Source organism: Pipistrellus kuhlii, unplaced genomic scaffold, assembly GCF_014108245.1.
Source record: "Pipistrellus kuhlii isolate mPipKuh1 unplaced genomic scaffold, mPipKuh1.p scaffold_m20_p_25, whole genome shotgun sequence".
Taxonomy (NCBI): Eukaryota; Metazoa; Chordata; class Mammalia; order Chiroptera; family Vespertilionidae; genus Pipistrellus; species Pipistrellus kuhlii.
This window is the reverse complement of record NW_023425524.1, coordinates 669,443-688,198: the sequence shown is the minus strand read 5'-3', so window position 1 is coordinate 688,198 and position 18,756 is coordinate 669,443. Positions and strand designations below refer to the sequence as shown.

General features: G+C 47.4%; 1 protein-coding gene across 4 annotated transcripts; it reads left to right on the top strand.

Annotated features, from left to right (window-relative positions):
* Positions 1–1,244: 1,244 nt before the first annotated feature.
* Positions 1,245–18,088, top strand: ERO1B (endoplasmic reticulum oxidoreductase 1 beta). 4 transcript variants are annotated; one of them, XM_036453506.2, is made up of 16 exons: positions 1,257–1,441; positions 3,266–3,385; positions 3,926–4,009; positions 5,233–5,274; positions 5,881–5,963; positions 7,799–7,872; positions 8,722–8,842; positions 8,958–9,004; positions 10,007–10,018; positions 10,455–10,481; positions 11,787–11,879; positions 12,225–12,471; positions 14,014–14,083; positions 14,617–14,703; positions 15,913–16,046; positions 17,828–18,088. In XM_036453506.2, the coding sequence occupies exons 1-16, from the start codon at positions 1,340–1,342 to the stop codon at positions 17,886–17,888; spliced, it is 1,404 nt and encodes a 467-aa protein (XP_036309399.1). In that variant the 5' UTR covers positions 1,257–1,339; the 3' UTR covers positions 17,889–18,088. The 4 variants fall into 4 exon arrangements, with proteins under 4 accessions (XP_045443020.1, XP_045443019.1, XP_036309400.1 ...); XM_045587063.1 differs by lacking the exon at positions 11,787–11,879 and having other exon boundaries at positions 1,247–1,441; XM_036453507.2 differs by lacking the exon at positions 10,007–10,018 and having other exon boundaries at positions 1,251–1,441.
* The last annotated feature ends 668 nt before the right edge of the window (positions 18,089–18,756 follow it).

Below are 18,756 nucleotides of genomic sequence, written 5' to 3'. Positions count from 1 at the left end.
CCCATTCTTTTTTTTAATTTTCTTTTCTTTTTATAATTTTATTGATTATGGTATCACATAATTGTCCTCATCCCCCCATTCCCATCCCAAACCCCTCCCCACACATACCGCCACCCCCCTGTTGTCCATGGCCACTGGCCAGGCCCGTAGGCATGCACACAAGTCCTTCGGTTGATCTCTCCCCCTTACCCTACCCTCCCCTACTTTCCCTCTGAGGTTTGAGAGTCTGATCTCCGCTTCTCTGTCTCTGGGTCTGTTTTTGTTCATCCGTGTATGTTGTTCATTATTTCCTCTAGATGCGTGAGATCATGTGATCCAAGAACCGAAACTGAGACAAGCCATAACGGTTATGCCGAGAGGCAAATGAATCAAGTAGTGAGTTCCTTTCTGGGCCAACGGTTCTTTTGATTCCCAGTTTTGTTCCCGTTCTTTTCAAGGTGCATTGTTTGAGGGTGCCAACCTAGGGGTGGGTGGGAGTGGGGCGGGCGGAGGGTGCCATCATCAGGTCTGGGGCTGCCGTGGATGAGGCCCACAGGACAGCAATGGAGACACAGCAAGCGCCCCTGATTCAAAGCCACAGATGCTGCCAAAACCGGTGTTGCTCAGTGGACAGAGCATCGGCCTGTGGACTGAAGGGTCCCAGGTTCCATTCCGGTCAAGGGCATGTACCTTGGTTGCAGGCACATCCCCAGTAGGGGGTGTGCAGGAGGCAGCTGATGGATGTTTCTCTCATCATTGATGTTTCTAACTCTCTATCCCTTTCTATAAAAAAATCAATAAAAATATATTTTAAAAAAAAACAAAGTCACAGATGCTAACGCACGTGGGTGCTGGGCGAACCTGGGGCGCCCTGCGCTGCGGGGGTTCCGGTACCACGACACAGGAGGCCTGGCCGAGTTTCCATGACAACCGCGGGGGTGGGGGAAGGGGCGCCCCTGCTAAGCCCCGCCCTCGCTCTCGTGTTTTGGGGCCCGCGTGGTCCCGTTCCATTGGCCCGCGGAGAAGCCCGGGCCCCAGGGAGGGGCGGCGTGGCCTCTGCAGCCACAAGTCCCCGGTTCCCGCCTCCAAGGGCGAGCGACTACAATTTCCGGGGGCGGGACTACAACTCCCACAAGGCCCCGCTCCCGGGGGCGTGCCCGAGCACGGGGGCGGGGCCTGGAGGGGCGGGGCCTCCGGGGAGGTAGTAGGGGCCCCGCGCTCGCCGCTGCCCTCGCAGCCGCCGCCGGGCGCGCGCGCGGACCTCTGACCTCTGACCCTGGACTCTGGCCGCCGCCGCCGGCAGCAGTCCCCGCCGCGGTCGGTTCCCCGGGTCCCAGGCGCCCCGCCGGCCGCGGGCAGCATGAGCCGGGCGGCCCGGCGGGCCGGCGCGGGGCGGGGGGCGGCGGCGCTGCGGCTGCTGGTCGCGCTGAGCCTCCTGCGGGGCGTCGTCGTCGAGGCCCAGGTGAGCGGGGCCGCCGGGCGACCGGTCGGCCGGGCGACCGGGAAGCGCCGGGGTGGCGAGCCGGGGAGACGGCGGGGGAAGGAGGAAGCGGGCGCGGGCCGAGGGGTTCCGCCGGGAGCGGCGGGGGCGCCCAACGGCCGCTGCGGGGGGAGGGGCCGGCGACGCCCCCGGAGGCGGCGGGGGGGGGGGCCCCGGAGGCGGGGGGCCCGGGGGCGGGGGGCCCGGAGGCGGGGGCCCGGCGCCCGGAGCGCACTTCCTGAACTTGGGCCGGAGGTCCCGCTGTCACCTGCTGGGGACCCGGCGTTTCTCCGGTTTGTGCCTCTCCCAGTGGGCACGTGGCGGGCTGGGACTGGGGCAGGGGCTGGGACTGGGGCAGGGGCAGGGGCTGGGGCTGGGTCAGGCTGGGGCTGGGGCTGGGTCTGGGCAGGGGTTGGGGTGGGGGCAGGGCCTGGAGCAGGGGCAGGGGCCTGGGACAGGTGCAGGTGTTGGGTCTGGGGCATGGGTAGGGTCTGGGGCTGGGGCTGGGGCTGAGGCTGGGGCTGGGGCTGGGTCTGAGGCTGGGGCTGGGGCTGGGCAGGGGCTGGAGTCGGGGCAGGGGCCTGGGGCAGGGTCTGTGGCAGGGCCAGGGGCAGGTGTTGGATCTGGGGCAGGGGCAGGACCTGGGGCAGGGGCAGGGGCAGGTGTTGGATCTGGGGCAGGGGCAGGACCTGGGGCTGGGACTGGGGCAGGTGTTGGATCTGGACTGGGGCAGGGGCAGGGGCAGGTGTTGGATCTGGGGCAGGGGCAGGACCTGGGGCTGGGACTGGGGCAGGGGCAGGGGCAGGGGCAGGGACAGGTGTTGGATCTGGGGCTGGGTAAGGGGCAGAGGCTGGGGCTCCCAGTGGGTCTGGTGGGAGCGAGGTGTGTATCACACAGTGTTGCACGGGGTTGGGGTGCGGGGGGAGGTGTGCCCAGATCTTCGCCCTCAGAGACATGTTTGCTTTCCGTTTCACGGTCGAATTGGGCCCCGCAGCTGCCGGTGCTGCTGTTCGCACCCGCGCCCAGAGGCAGGCCGGCCCAGCGGGGAGCAGTGCTCAGTGGCCCGGCCCCCGGGGAGATGTGTTTTGAAGCCATTGATGCTCCTCGCTAAGACAAAGCACAGGCAGTGCTGACACTTTTCAGACTGGTTTTTCACGGCCTTATCATGCTCTCTGCACTGCATCCCAGAGTGCCTGGATAGTCTGCTTGTGTCACCGCTACGGGCACCCAGTAAACAGCCGTAGGGTCCTCCTGAGTTCTGTAGGCCGGGCTAGCAGATTGTCCCAATGAGAAGGGGATGCAGGGAAAGCCCGCTGAGTGGCCCTCAGTGCAGGGGCCCGGGTCTGGGGCGGGCCTGTGGGGAGAGGGACCCCCGGGCGCGGGCTCCGCTCCAGCTGATAGCAGAGCGGACTCGGGCCCGGTCAGTGCTGGGAGCTGGTTGGTGCTGGAACACACGGGTTAGATCTCTGCTCAGGCCTGGGAAAGAGCACGGAGTATCTCTCTTTTTGACCGCGACAAATAAAAACGTTCAGTTCTTTAGAATGGGTGTATCTAATCCTGGCATTGTTTTTTATTGAACTGACCCCAGTAAAAAGGGACTACTTTGTTTTGTGTCTTAATGAGCAAATACTGGCTAGTTTGAATGTACAAATTATCTTTTTATGTACTAGCATGGGTTTGTTAAGGTTCAAACATCACTTATATATTTTGAATTTTATATATATATATATATATATATATACACACAATATATATGTATATGTATATGTATATATGTATATATATATTATTCCCCCCCCCCCCTAGGTCATTGGAGTCCTGGATGATTGCTTGTGTGATATTGAGAGCATCGATAACTTTAACACCTACAAAATCTTCCCCAAAATAAAAAAGTTGCAAGAGCGAGACTACTTCCGTTATTACAAGGTATGGTTATAATTTTTTATTCTGTTAGTACCAAAGGTTTTTAAAGGTTTTTATATAACTGTGTACAGATGAGACTTTAATCACCCATTTAAAAAAACTCAGGTTTTTGTTTTTTAAAGCTTCAATTTTCTTTTAAAAATATTTTTTGATTTTTTTTTTTTTTTTTTTTTTTTTTTTTTTTTTTTGCAGAGAGGCAGGGAGAGGGATAGAGAGCTAGAAACTTTGATGAGAGAGAAACATCGATCAGCTGCCTCCTGCACAGTCCCTACTGGGGAAATGCTCGCAATCAAGGTACATGCCCTTGACCTGAATCAAACCTGGGACCCTTTAGTCCGCAGGCTGATGTCTAGCCATCGAGCCAAACCATATAGGGCGAGCATCATTCATTATTAATTTTAGACATTAACATTACATCGGGAGTCTGGAGCACGGCAGGCGTTTAGGCTCTGAGCCATGCAGGCGCCTTGGACAGGACGGGACCCCGAGGAGAGCCTGCCGGCCGGACGCGTGTGCTCACGGGGACTCTTCCCTTCCCTCCAGGTCAACCTGAAGCGGCCGTGCCCGTTCTGGGCGGAGGACGGCCACTGCTCCATAAAGGACTGCCACGTGGAGCCTTGTCCAGAGGTAACCGCGCCGAGCCGGCGGCCGAGGGCGGGTGGGCCTGCACCTGCTGACGCACATCGCATGCCCTCTTGAGTGTGCACCTTGTTTCAGAGGCAAAGAACGTGCTGTGGACCTCAGTGGGAATTAGTGCCTCAAGTGGGGAAATTCAGGCTTGGAGTTAGGTCTCCAGTTGGTCTTCTTACAATAGAAATGTTACATTTCTTAAGGAAATGTTACATTTAGATTTTGGTTTTTGATATCTAGCATAATTGGTTATGCTCTTTTTCATTAGTAATTTGTTAAGAGCTATATTTTCATTTGACTTTTTGCTTTTCTTACCTAGCCAGTTAGTGTAGTTTGTTGTCCTTAAAGGTATGACAAAACTATCCGAACAGATGTCCTTCCTAATGGGAAACATTTAAAAAAATATATTGCAATATTCCATTTTTCATATATTTCTTATTCAAAGTCCCTAAATGTTAATGTTTATCACATTTGCTTTATTATTCTCTCTCTCTCTCTCTCTCCCCCCCCCTCTCTCTCTCTCTCTCTCTCTATATATATATATATATATATATATATATATATATTAGTATGAGTATATTCTGAACCACTTAGGTACAAGTTACAAGCCTGATCCTTTATCCCTAAATAGTTCAGTCTGTATTTTATTAAAAATAAGATTATTCTCTTACCTAACCCCAACATAATTAGCCAAATTAGGAAATTGGTGTTATTGACTTTGTAAGAAAAAAGCTGAGCCTACATGCAGTTCTGTTGGTAAGCTCTAGGTAATCATCTGGACAGAGAGCTTGCTCTTGCCATCTGCATTAACCCAAAATTGCCAACCTGTGTCAGTTTAGAGCAGAAATAAAAATTGAGCCATAGCAATTTCAAAAATTTTGAAATTTTTAAAACTTGTTTTTGGGGTAAGAACATTTATGGAAAAAGATCTGGTCATTTTATAAACCTACAAATTGTCTCAACTGTTAAGTACTGCATGGAGAGTCTATGCTGGAGCTGTTAGCTGCTCTGATTCTGCGTGTGCCATTCCGTTTCTATCTGAAAGGTATCACTCCGTACCTTTCACCTCAGAGGGAGTGTCTGCACAGCATTGGAATGACCGGGCGTTTTCTCCGGTGGAATAAAAATCCCTTCCAGTGGAGCAATAGCATTACTAGTTTGTGGAGAAGTCTCAAAAAAATGAAAATTGCTCTGACAATTGTTGTTGTTGTTCTTTTAAGAGTAAAATTCCCGTCGGGATTAAAGCTGGGATTGCAAACAAGGTGAGTCGCCTTCTTTGCTGCCTGTTTCTTTACATGGGGCAACATGCTGACTGTGGCGGGTGCAGGAGAGCGCTGATGGGGGTGGCTGGAAATGGCTACTTCTTATGTGCATATATATTTATTCTTATTGATGTCAGAGAGGAAGGGAGAGGGAGAGAGAGGGAGAGACATCAGTGATGAGAGAGAATCACTGATCGGCTGCCTCCTGCACGTCCCACCTGGGATGGAGCCCACAACACGGGCGTGTGCCCTGACCGGGAATCAAACCGTGACCTCCTGGTTCATAGGTCGATGCTCACCCCGAGCGGTGCCGGCCGGGCAGGGAATGGATACTTGTTTATTAAAATACTGAGCATGCCCAGTTTACTGTGTCATCACGTGTACTTGTAGTTTCCCACGATGTTTTCATGTCTTTGCTTATTGGTTAGGTAGAAATTTGTGACTCGTCTTCATTTGTGTTCCTTACTTACTTCAGTAATAGGGTGTAGCTCTCGTTAGTGTATCTGGTCACTGGGAGACAGACTGTCCTGCCAGCTGAGCCGGAAATAAAGAAAGAGGAAGGGAGTGATTTTCGCTCAAACTTGTTTATTGTGAACTTCCTTTCAGTACTCGAAAGTGGCCAACAACACCACAGAGTTCGAAGACTGTGAGCAAGCCAGCAAACTGGGAGCCATTAACAGCACGCTGAGGTGAGCCTTGTTTTAGTATTAAAACTATTATGTTTATATCAGCAGTTTCCTGCTTTTCTTATGATGTAATAACATCAACATCTCAACTAATTTTTATTTATTTATTTATTTATTTATTTAGTTTGTTAATCCTCACTCAGAGGATATTTTTCCATTGATTTTTAAAGAGAGTGGAAAGCAGAGGGAGAAACCAAGAGAAACATCGATATGAGAGAGACACATCTGATTGGTTGCGTCCTGCATGCTCCCTGACTTCGGCCGGGGAACCTGCAACCAAGGTAGGTACCCTTGATTGGAATTGAACCCAGGACTCTTCAGTTTATGGGCCGATGTGCTATCCACTGAGCCAAACCGGCCAGGGCTCAACTAACTTTTAAAGGAAGAAAGTATTCTTGAACCTAAATTCCATTGCCTTAAATCTCTAAATCATCCATCGTGCCTCTATTTACAAAGGAAAAATCTATGATGAGTCTGTTCTTCCTGATTATTATTATTATTTTTTAAATATATTTTATTGATTTTTTACAGAGAGAAAGGGAGAGGGATAGAGAGCTAGAAACATCAATGCTGAGAGAAACATTGACCTGCTGCCCCCTGCACAACCCCTGCTGGGGATGTGCCGGCAACTAATGCACATGCCCTTGACCGGAATGGAACCCTGGACCTTTCAGTCCGCAGACCGATGCTCTATCCACTGAGCCACACCGGTTTTGGCTGTTCTTCCTGATTATTATGGGAAAAGGAACTTGAGCCTCTCAGTCTTCTATAAATAGCACTTCAATTTATCTATTACATTTTGAATGATAAAGGTTACTATTAACCATTAAATTTCATAGATTTTTTCCTGTAGGTTTGCCTTATTTGCTCTAAGTACAAACCTGTTTTTGAGGCCAACATAAGTAATTTGTTCGTAGTCTCAGATTATGCATTGTAAAGTGATTGAACATATGTAGTGAGTGGGAAATGGAATGTTACAGAAATTCTTTCTAATTTTACTCTTTGTTCAGAGTTATTCATTCATATATATGTATATATATATTATAATTGTTATTTACAATAAATTTAGCAATTTTATTTATAGTATTTATTTAAAGAAAAATTTTAATATAGAAAAGTAGAAAGGATAATCTAATAAACACCGATATATCCATATATCCTCCACTCCAAATGAATAAATATTAATATTTTCTACCTCTTACAACTATTTTTAAGAAAAGAAAAATATCAAAGATATTAAAATGCTCCATTGTTAGCCCACAACCCTGTTTTCTTTCCTTCTTTCTTAGCGGTAACTCTGGTCAAGCGTTTGTCGTATATCCAGGCCATGTTTTTGTTTTTATCACACACACACACACACACACACACACAGGGTTTTGTGCAGACGATTTTATTTCTCCTTTGTGTAAATGACACAATATTGTGTTTCACATTCTGCAGGTTTTCATTTTACACACCCATTTTGCTTACTAGACTGCTCCATGCTAAGCATAGAGATTTGTCTCGCTCTTTTGACGGATGAATAGTGTTTGTGATGTAAATAGACCACATTTTACCTACTTATCCCCCTCCTGAAGGGCATGTAGGTTGTCTCAGATTATTTACCTAAGACACTGCTGCTTGAGCTTCCTTAGGGATGTTTGTGATACACACTGGCAGTTAATATCTGGGGAAGTTACTATTGATCTCCTTTTCCTGTAACTCCCATCGTTCCTGCATGTGACCACTAACTGGATTTGTGGCTCGTCTAACTAACACAGAAGTTAATTACACGAGAAAACTCTTGTCATTGTCAACTCCAAGTTTAATCCTTTTCTTTTCTCTCCCTCCCTCCCTAGTAATCAGAGCAAAGAGGCCTTCATTGACTGGGCGAGATACGATGACTCACAGGATCACTTTTGTGAGCTTGATGGTAATAAAATCAACTCTCGTAATTAAATTGTTCTGCCTTTCACCTGTTCATTAGACATTGACATCAATCGGAATGTCAGCAGTTCCGGTCTCTGATGCTGCATGCTGCTCTGTGCACCTTCTGTCCCCGTGTCTCAACCCCGAGCCCTCAGTGCGTGCCCCTCGCCTCACAGCTTCTCTGCTCAGGACGTGTGGTCACTTCCTGTCTGAGGAGGCGTCCGGGGAGACCGAGCGACTTGCCCCAGGTCACACGGGAGCAAGAGGCCGAGACAGGGTTCCCCCCGGATCTGACTGAACCCAAAAACTGTATCCTGTCCATGGTGCACAGGGCTGTGAACATACTACACACATGTTCACCCTGGACTGGAGGTCCCAGCAAGCCTTCCAGTAGCAGGCGCTGAAGTGGGCTCCCCAGGGCCTCTCCCCAGAACCCCCTGGAGAGAGGCAGACAGCAGGCAGGGCCCCTCCTAACAGAAGGCAATCGAGGCGACTCTGAATCTTTTACCTGTAGAATACTCCCAGGAATTGTGTGAAGTAGGCTTAAGTCCTTCATTAGGCCTTTCCCTTAACTCTTAAGAGTCGCTTGGAGTGCTGTGTCGCTTAGCTAAAATCGCTGGGTTCAAACAGAGTCTAAAGCATCCATCCGGTGCTGGAGCACACTCACACGGCCCTCTCCGCCATGTGTGTTCTGTCGCATGAGGGAAGGCGATCCCTGCAGATCCGATCGGAGCTTCTTAAATAATTGAGCGGCTCACGGCCAGCTGCTGTCCCTCCCAAGGTCCCAAGCGGGCTCTCGACGGGCCTGGGCGTCCTGTCTGCTCTGTGACGCTCACGCCTTGCCTCTCTGCAGACGAGAGGTCCCCGGCGGCCCAGTACGTGGACCTGCTGCTGAACCCCGAGCGCTACACGGGCTACAGGGGGCCGTCCGCCTGGAGGGTGTGGAACAGCATCTACGAGGAGAACTGCTTCAAGTAACCCAGGGGAGGGCGGAGGGCGGGGAGGACAGGAAGGGTTCCTCTCAGGAAAACCACATGACCGATCAAACCGTCTCACGTCTGAGTTTTGTGTTTTGTGTTTTTTTTTCAGGCCTCGATCTGTTTATCGTCCTTTAAACCCGCTGGCCCCCAGCCGAGGTGGGTTTTTAAAGTCATTTTCATGCTTTTAGAGGTTGTTCATGAAACGTCTTTATAACTAGACTTAATGTGAGCACGTTTTCCACTGTGATATATTTTGCTTAATTTGGATGATCAGAAGGATGTGAAACGCTCAGAGGTAGGTGTCAGGATTTCAGCAGGTTTTTACTGAGCACCTGCTATGGCCCTACGCCAGGAGTTTTGTGGAAAATGCGATAGGACCCGTGAGTCTTCCTCCATCCGCAGTTTCCCGAGGAGCCGAACAGTCGAGGAGCTGCTGGAGGGATGAGGAGGGAAAGAGCGTGCTCTGCAGAAAAGAGGGCGGAGAGGAGGAGCAGGGACAGGAAAGAGGGAGGCAGAAGGCTGGCGAGGAAGAAGGCCACTCCATGAAGAATGAAGTCGCTCTTTTTTTTAAAGAAAAAAAAAGTAAATAAATTTTACTGACTTCAGAGAGGAAAGGAGAGGGAGAGAGAGAGAAGCATCGATGTGAGAGAATCATTGATAGCCGCCTCCTGTACACCCACCACCGGGGACCAAGCCCGAAACCTGGGCATGTGCCCCAACCAGGAATCAAACCTGTGACCTCTTGATGCATGGAGTCAACACCCAACCGCTGGGCCACACCAGCCCGGTGGGAGCAGCCATTTAGGACGGAAGTAATCCCTTATGGAGACCGCAGGGAGCAGGGGGCGTCCCGGGGGTGGTGACGGAAGCAGGGACTTTGTCTAGTTGTGAGCTCATCATCGAAACCAGTGATCTTTCTGATGGTTTTCAGTTGCTCTGATATCCTCTATTGTATGAAACGTGAGAATCTTGTACTTTTTGGCCTATATTCGTATTAAGAAGTTTCATTTGCAGGATAACTACACACTGCCCAAGGTTCGTGGGTAGGTAGTGGATAGTTTAACACAGTGCGGTTCCATCCCACATGACAGTGAACTGGATTAGAATCGGAGCTTCGTAAGGCATTTTCTAAAACCTTCCTATTGTTTTCTCTTTCAGGAGAAGATGATGGTGAGTTAAACTCTCGTGGCTTTGTTTCAAGGAGAGGAAATGTTTTTCATCAAAAATATCAAAGAAAGTGTTTATCTTACTCTTTCACGGAAAATAGCTACCAATGGATGGAGTGCTATAGTTATCAAAAGCAAATCTAAAATTGTTAACCTCTCCCCCCGTGCTTACGGATGTTCACGTTTTTAGATTTATGTAACATTTTGACTGAAATGTTTTCTCAAAACTTTTACTGGTCAAAATATCATTTATAGGAACATTCTCCTAAACTTAAGTTACCTTTAGGCTTTGTTTTCTATTTTTCTACTTCCCATGAAGTAGTGGACTTTCTAGAGATAGTCCTTAATCTGCCATAAAATATTTATAGACTTAATTTATTTGAATATATAAGTGTTTCAAATACGTTAACCCAGTTCTCTGTGTGTGTGCTTTTTTAAAGGAGAATCCTTCTACACGTGGCTAGAAGGTAAATACGTCTGCGTTTTGAATGTATTGGGTTGTGTAAGAAATGTATTGATTTACTGAATCTATTTTTGTAAGTTTTGGGATTCATTGCCTAGACAGCTGATTCTGAGTGTTGAAAAGAAAAGCACATGTTTTAGGTTATTGGTTTTGGGAGGCAATCACGTGGAAATGCGGAGGCCCAAACCCAGCATCGGGGGATGCACAGGGACTGTCTCTGGTCCCCAGTCCGGCCGCTCTGTGTGGATGCTCGTTGCCCCGGATACCCATCCCGACTCGGTCCCGTGGCCGTCTTGCAGGCCTGAGTCCACGCAGACCTTTCTGTGGCAGGAAGTGCTTTTTCTCTGTGATATGAAGGGAAGGTCAGTTTGAATTCAGAAGTTTTTAAACCTGAATTCACAGTCTGAACTTGTCTAGTTAAAAGATAAAGCTGTATGGATCCCAACCTGGCCAGTTTGGCTCAGAGGATAGAGTGTTGGCCTATGGACCAAAGAGTTCTGGGTTAGGTTCTAGTCAAGGGCATGTACCTTGGTTGCAAGCTCCTCCCCAGCCTGGGCCCTGGTTGGGCATGTGCAGGAGGCACCCGATCAATGTGTTTCTCTCACATCGCTATTTCTCTGTTTTTCTTTCTTTTCACACTCCCTAAAAATCAATGGAGACATCTCCTCAGGTGAACATTAACAAAAACAAACAAAAGCAGTGTAGATCCCAATGGACCAGGTGCTTTTGCATTCTTACACTTTGTAATAGTGAAAGTACTAGAAATATAAAATGTGAGTGGAAGGCTGACCCATTCTAATGGGCCAGATGGTTAAGCAGAACTAGAGAACCCAGATCAAAGGGACTCCGAAGACTGCGAAAGGCCGGGAGGGAGGAGAGGGAGCAAACCAGCTCTCTTCCCCGTCACTGCGTGGGCGAGGGGAGGACCCTCTCCCGGAAGGGGAGGGGGAGGCTGCCCGTAAGCCGAAGCGGGAGCTTACGCTGGCCCTCGTTTAACCTAGACCATGAAGCGGCCGTGCTGCTGCGTTCTGGGTAACTTGGGGGCCTGCCAGTGCATCCACAGTGTCCGAGCCTCCAGCCACCCAGCACGTTCTTCTTGTTCTTCCTTCAGTTCTCATCCAGTTCACTGCTCGGAAGTCGGAACCTTATTTTCTCTTGAGAGAATCGCGACTTCGTTACTTCATACCATTCCCTGATTTATTCTTCATGTTCTTGAATCTTAACTTTAAAAATAAGCCTGTGTACTGAGTCCTCAGTATTTCTGTTATCTAAATGGATGTGATAGCTTTTTCAATATTTTCCTGAACAGGTTTATGTCTGGAGAAAAGAGTCTTCTATAAGCTCATATCGGGACTTCATGCCAGCATCAATGTGCATCTCTGTGCGAATTATCTTCTGGAAGGTAATCAGATTTTTATGTAGAAACTTTTCTTCTATCCGTGTGAAAACTGTGGGGAGAACATACACATTCTCTGTTTTTAAAAAATCTATTAAGCCCTAGCTGGTGTGCTCAGTGGATAGGGCATCTATCTGAAGGCTCCCGGGTTCGATTCTAGTAAAGGGCACAGGCCCGGGTTTTGGGCTCGAGCCCCAGTAGGGGACGTACAGGAGGCAGCTGATCCATGATTCTCTCTCATCATTGATGTTTCTCTCTCTCCCTCTCCCTCTCCCTCTCTGGAAGCAATAAAAATAATATATTAAAAATCTACCTGCTAAAAGCATATCCTTTGTTGCTCTTCCTCTTTAGAAACCTGGGGCAAGCCTAGCTGGGGACCTAACCTCAGAGAGTTCAAGCGGCGCTTTGACCCCGTGGAAACCAAGGGGGAGGGCCCGCGGCGGCTGAAGAACCTGTACTTCCTGTACCTCATCGAGCTGCGCGCCTTGTCCAAGGCGGCCCCGTACTTCGAGCGCTCCGTGGTCGATCTGTACACGGGCAGCGTGGGCGATGACGCCGACACGAAGACCCTCCTCCTGAGCATCTTCCAGGACACGAAGTGAGGCTCCCGCCGGGCTGGGCTGGGCGGCCCGCCCGGGGCTAACGAGGCCGCGCCCGAAGGACACACACACACGGACACACACACACGGACACCACACACACACACACACGGACACGGACACTACGCACACACACCACACACACACACACACACACACCCCCCACACACACACCACATACACACACACACACACACACACGGACAGACACACACACGGACAGACACACACACACACGGACACCACACACACACACACCACATACACACACACACACACAGACACACACCACACACACACACACACACAGACACACACCACACACACACACACACACACACGGACACCACACACACACACACACACACACACACGGACACCACACACACACACACAGACACACACCACACACACACACACACGGACACCACACACACACACACACGGACACCACACACACACACACACACGGACACCACACACACACACGGACACCACACACACACACACACGGACACTACGCACACACACCACACACACACACACACACACACACACACGGACACCACACACACACACACACCACATGTGCGCGCACACACACACGGACAGACACACGAACACACATACACATACACACACACCACATACACACACACGGACGGGCACACACACGGACACACACCACACACAAATGCAGACACACACACACACCTCACACACACGCACACATACACACTCACACACACATGTGCACACACACACACCACACGCATATGCAGACGGACACATGGGCCTCAGGAGGTTCTTTAGCAGAAGGGGAGTCGGAAGCCAGATGAGGAGGGCCAGAACAACACCAGTCTTTGATGATGTTTTTTTTTAAATGTTATCTGAAAATCGTCTGATAACATGTCGTGCTTTCATACTTGAGAATAGGCTATGTTTTTAAATATAACTTTACATTTTATGTTGCAACATTTAATGCTACTTTAATGTTCTTTCTACCCATTTTGTATTCCAGTTGCTATTGAAGTTTAGGTGACATCATATTAGATACCTGTGTATGTTAGATATCAATCGATACTTAAGGGAAGATTATTAGCCTTACCTTCTAAGAATTTAACCCTTTTTTAAAAAAAAATCTGGGTCTAAAACCAGTTTACGGGTTAAGATGAGCATGGAACAATGTTGGATTAAGAAGTGCTAAACATAAAATGCGATTAACTTTTAAAAGATGCAGTAAAATATTAAGAGAGGGATTGTTCACATCAATCGTTTTCGTTAATTTTTTAGATTATTTTTTATCAGACAATCTCTTTAAAACATTACAAACTTGTACATTCTGAAGCTATCTCTATACGTTATAAAGCTCGCTTTAGTCTTACGGAATAGTGTACATGTGAACTGCCGGCCACTCTCCTAAGCCTTACACGTGAGAAAGTTAGGATTGTAAGTGCCCGTAAGAGTTCTGCCAGGACTCTGGTAACCGGCGCTGGAATAGTTCGCCTGCCGCTTACAGTCCGGTGTTTGTGTGTCCCCAGGTCCTTTCCCATGCACTTTGACGAGAAATCCATGTTCTCCGGAGATAAGAAGGGGGCCAAGTCGCTCAAGGTAAAGCTTGCTGACTGGGGAGCTGGGCGGGAGATTCGCTGGTGGTTTCTTGGTGTTCCTGAAATGAAATGATTTAGCCACAACTCTATTTTAGTTTTGGAAATCAGTTTTCTGCTATACAGTTTCAAATAATTTTCTTCTTCATGGCTGAAAAACAACTCATCCTATAGAATAAAAGCTTAATATGTGAATCATCCGAATGACCGGTGAAACAACTGGTCAACACGATGCACGCTGACCGCCAGGGGGCAGACGCTCGATGCAGGAGCTACCCCCGGCCTGCAGGACCCAGGCCAGCCAAGGCAGGTGCCAGCAGGGGGTCTTCTCTCTGCTCCGATTGCCCCGCTGGTTGGTTGCCCTGCAGATCAGCCCTGATCGCAGGCCAAGCCTAGGCACCCTACCCATGCACGAATTTCATGCATTGGTCCTCTAGTTCACTAACAAATTTCAGAACTTTTATTTCTTAAAATTCAGACTAACAACAGTTTCCTGTTAAATGTCTGATTAGAATGCACATGTTTTCTGCACGTTAGGAGGAATTCCGGCTGCATTTCAAGAACATCTCCCGCATAATGGACTGCGTCGGGTGTGACAAGTGCAGACTGTGGGGCAAGCTGCAGGTTTGTGTATTGCCTTCTGCTTGAAACCATTGCTAACCTTACATTTTCCCAGAGGAGTTGAAACTTTTTATTAAAATGCTCTCATTCATTGGATTAGAGACCCGAAGTGTGGTTTTTCTGTTATAGATGAAAAAGTTAGTATTAAACTCTTGGCTTTTATGTGTATGTGTAAGGATGTCTTTCCTGTTATTGTATTGATATGTTAGTGGTTTGGTTTTAGTGTGTCTATTTCCATTGGTAGAATCTCAGATTCATTTCTGAAGTTGGGGGTTATAAATAAAGTACATTAGTATTTCATATACCCATATCATAGGTAAATATCTATCTATCATCTATCTATCTATCTATCTATATATATATATAAAAGCCTAATATGCAAATTGTCCACTCAGGAGTTTGGGAGACCAGGAGTTTCATCACTCACTATGATGTGCGCTGACCACCAGGGGGCGGTGCAGGACAAAGGAAAGTCCGGCTGGCAGATGGCAGCCAGGGAAGGAAGGCCCTAGCCGGCAGATGGAAGTCCCTGATCGGCCTTAATTGCCAGCCAGGCCTAGGACCTACCCACGCACAGATTTCGTGCACCAGGCCTCTAGTAATAATATAAAAAGATTGAATCATGAAGTTTGGTTACTGAGTCTGTTTCAACAATGAAAAGAAGGTCACCTCGTCACAAAAGAGGAAAGTTCTGCTAAGCAGGCTCATTTCTCCACATTCTGCCTAAAAAGGATTGATATTTTGTGGGGGTTTTTTTTGTTTTGTTTTTTTTTACAAAGATAAGTCAGAACATCAGCCAACAGAATTATTCTAATGGCAGCTATACAGAAATCAGAATCTTTATTCTTTCTCTAGTGTTTATAATTAAGAAATTAGAGTGTAGGTTCACTAATAATTTTTAAGTTGAGAGTTGCTAGGGCCTAGAAAGAAGGCTTTCGGTATTACTGAACATTGTAATCCTACTGTGACGCTTTTAGGTTAAAAAAAGGCATGTGAGTGATTTGGGATGGAAGGGTACGCGTAAAGCTGTTCAGCACATAAACTGACACGTGCCTGTCTTTGAGGAAGCAGAGGCTGCACTCTGTGTATTATAGTTCGATAAAATGGGGAAGTAAAGTTGTGCATTTCCTGCCTCAGCCGGTCGCTGAGTTTTCCTTTAAACCTCGAGTAGTTACGACATGAATTGATTGTCTGTCTCTCTCTCTCCTTTAGACTCAGGGCTTGGGGACTGCCCTGAAGATACTGTTCTCTGAGAAGGAAATCCAGAAGCTCCCGGAGAACAGCGCGTCCAAAGGCTTCCAGCTCACACGGCAGGAAATAGTCGCTCTTCTGAATGCTTTTGGGAGGTAAGGACTGCCCTCAGCGCCCATCTCCGCTCAGCCGGTTGGCTCTGCTCGGTTGCATGGACAGAGAGAGGACTTTACTGTCAGACCTGTATCACCAGCCCGCTCTCCACTGCTCTCCGCATCTGTGTCTGCCCGTGACCCCTGTTTGCCTTCTCCAGTGGGAGACGCTCCCCCCTAATAGCACGTTAGCTGAGCGTCACTTGTTCGAGAACAAGAATGGGTACCGAGAGCTTGGCTGAGAGGTGAGGAAAGAGAGAGATGAAACTGTTCTTCTTTCTTTTGTTTTTAATCCTTACCCGAGGTATGCTTATTGATTTTTAGAGAGAAGGGAAGCTGGGGGTGGGGGTGGGGGTTGTGGGGGAGAGAGACATCAATTGGTTGCTTTCCTTCCCTACCGGGGATTGAACTCTCACCCCAGTCTATGGGACGACATTCCAGCCAACTGAGCCACACCGGCCAGGGCTGCTCCTGTTTTTTAACCCAAAGAGGCATTTTTCTCTTGCTCGTTCTCTTCCCGCTACTTCTATACACAGACATTCTGCTTTTTGTTGATATCATAGATGGTTTCCAAATTAATTTGAATTTGCCTACAGAATTACATGCAACACCAGCCTCCTGAGGAATACAGAGCAGGACCAACTTACTGAGCCAGAGAAAATAATACTAAGCTGCCCTGGGAAAAATGCACAAAAGTCAAGAATTAAAAAAAAAAAAAAAAATAGGGATACGGGGATTCTTATAAATTCTTAACATGCCTTTTTAAGCTAAATTAAAAATAAGCGAGTTGCCCCTTTCCCATCTTAGTGGCAAAGTTTCACCATGTTGTCTCCCCTGCATTTAAAGATGGCTTGTAAGCAGAGGTTTCAAACAAGGTAGACACAGAATGTCCATCGGTAACTGACATTTCATGAAAAATTCAGTCCACCCACTTATGGGACATGTAGTGAGATAAAGCAGGAGAAACTGAGTTAAATTTAAATTATTCAAAATTTAAAGTAAATGAAAAATATTTTAAATAATTTAATCATTTTCAATCCAAATAAAAATAACTGAGAAAAAATTAAACTGCCACTTTCCCCCTGTGGTTCTACCTGAGAGCCTGCTATTACCTCTGTTGTTCTCTAGAGGGCGCCAGACTCAGAGCCAGGGCTGCTCTGGCCAATCTATAGAAAGAAAACACTGGATTTTTATTGCATCCACCTTGAATTGTACAGAAGGATAGCTGAGCTTATAGATTCATATGTGATTCCCATTCCAGAGTCTTACTGCTTTCATTCATCCGTTGTTGATTAGGCACATGGGCTTCAGGCAGATATCGATAATATAAGCAGGATCTTCGCCGGTAAAGATGGTGGAGCTGACAGCATAAAACAAACGGGTGTGTGTAGGGAGCAGTGAGAAAAGAGCGGGTATTTGGAGAGAAATGGGCAAAATGAACTTGCAGGCTAAATATAAGCATCTTAAGGTTCTTTACTGTAATGAATTATAATCATATCACCATTCCATCATGAATCTATTGATGATAAGAAGTAGCTGGCTTCCTTGGCCCCTGCTAAGCCAAGACCGAAGGGCCATAGCTCTGTGTCTCATTAATATTTAATAAGGAATCACAACTTATTTTAAAATAGAAGCTTCAATGTTCAGTGTTAAATATATCCTTTTAATTTCGATTTTGCTTTAATAATTGTCCATATACAATGTCAACCATTTGAAATGTGCATGCATCTTATTAGCGGTAATAAGTGATGATAATAAACAGCTTCCCTCCCCCTCTCCTCTAGGCTTTCCACAAGCATCAGAGAATTACAGAATTTTAAAGTCTTACTGCAGCACAGTAGGTAATAAAGGCTTTCCTATGTCTGGTCAGACATAAAGTGACTGTGAGGACTTGACCTCTTGGACATTCAGCGGAAGGAGACTTACCCTCTGGGACTTCAAGAATCTGAGCTCTTAAGGAGAAATGCAAATGTTCACTTGAATATTTATGATTCTTAATAGACTGTCAATTAGAGGTATTTATAAATGAAGTATATACTTTTAAACCATGTAAGTTATGCTAATTCCGCGGTTAATTTCGTTTCCATCTGTTGCGTATTCTGCTGTGCTGTCGGTTTGGAATCGGTTTTGTTCTTTCCCTGTTATGTCTCATTTCCGGTTGTCAGGCTGTCTCCACCTGGTGACACTGAGCTGGCTGTGATGGGAAGGCCAGGCCGGGAGGGTCAGGGCTGGTCTCGGTGCGGGGCCGGCCTCGCTCTGTCACCTTCTAGCGGGTGGGAGTGCCCATGTGATGAGTGGCCTTCTAAGTGTCCTGTTTCAGAAGTCCCTGAAGAGTCCCCGGGACTTCCGCATCTCTGGTTTTTGTTTAAGGTTTTAGTTGCTGTTGGTTTGGTCTGACGGCCCTCCTCTCCTCCGGTGAAGGTAAGTACTGAATGGAGAGCCGGCCCCATGAGCGTCTTCGCTCAGAACCAGACACCAGTTCCTTTGATTTTGTGTTTCTTTGTTTCTACTCCAATTTTATAAATGTTCATTTACTAAAAAAAAAAACAAAAAAAAAAACACAAAAAAACAAAATCCACCACAATTGCATAAATATTGAGCATTTTCTATCTTGATAGAATGTGAGTGCGAGTTTGTGGATTTATAATGCCAATTTAAGACATTCTGTGCACAAAACTATTTTCCCTAAAAGGAGACTTCTCCAGGGGGTTTT

What these genes read in the sequence shown, in the direction of transcription:
- ERO1B (XM_036453506.2), top strand. Translation starts at nt 1,340, where the DNA reads ATGAGCCGGGCGGCCCGGCGGGCCGGCGCGGGGCGGGGGGCGGCGGCG. An exon ending in GCGTCGTCGTCGAGGCCCAG is followed by an intron (nt 1,442 to 3,265) that starts GTGAGCGGGGCC and finishes CCCCCCCCCTAG; the next exon opens with GTCATTGGAGTCCTGGATGA. An exon ending in TACGAGGAGAACTGCTTCAA is followed by an intron (nt 8,843 to 8,957) that starts GTAACCCAGGGG and finishes TTTTTTTTTCAG; the next exon opens with GCCTCGATCTGTTTATCGTC.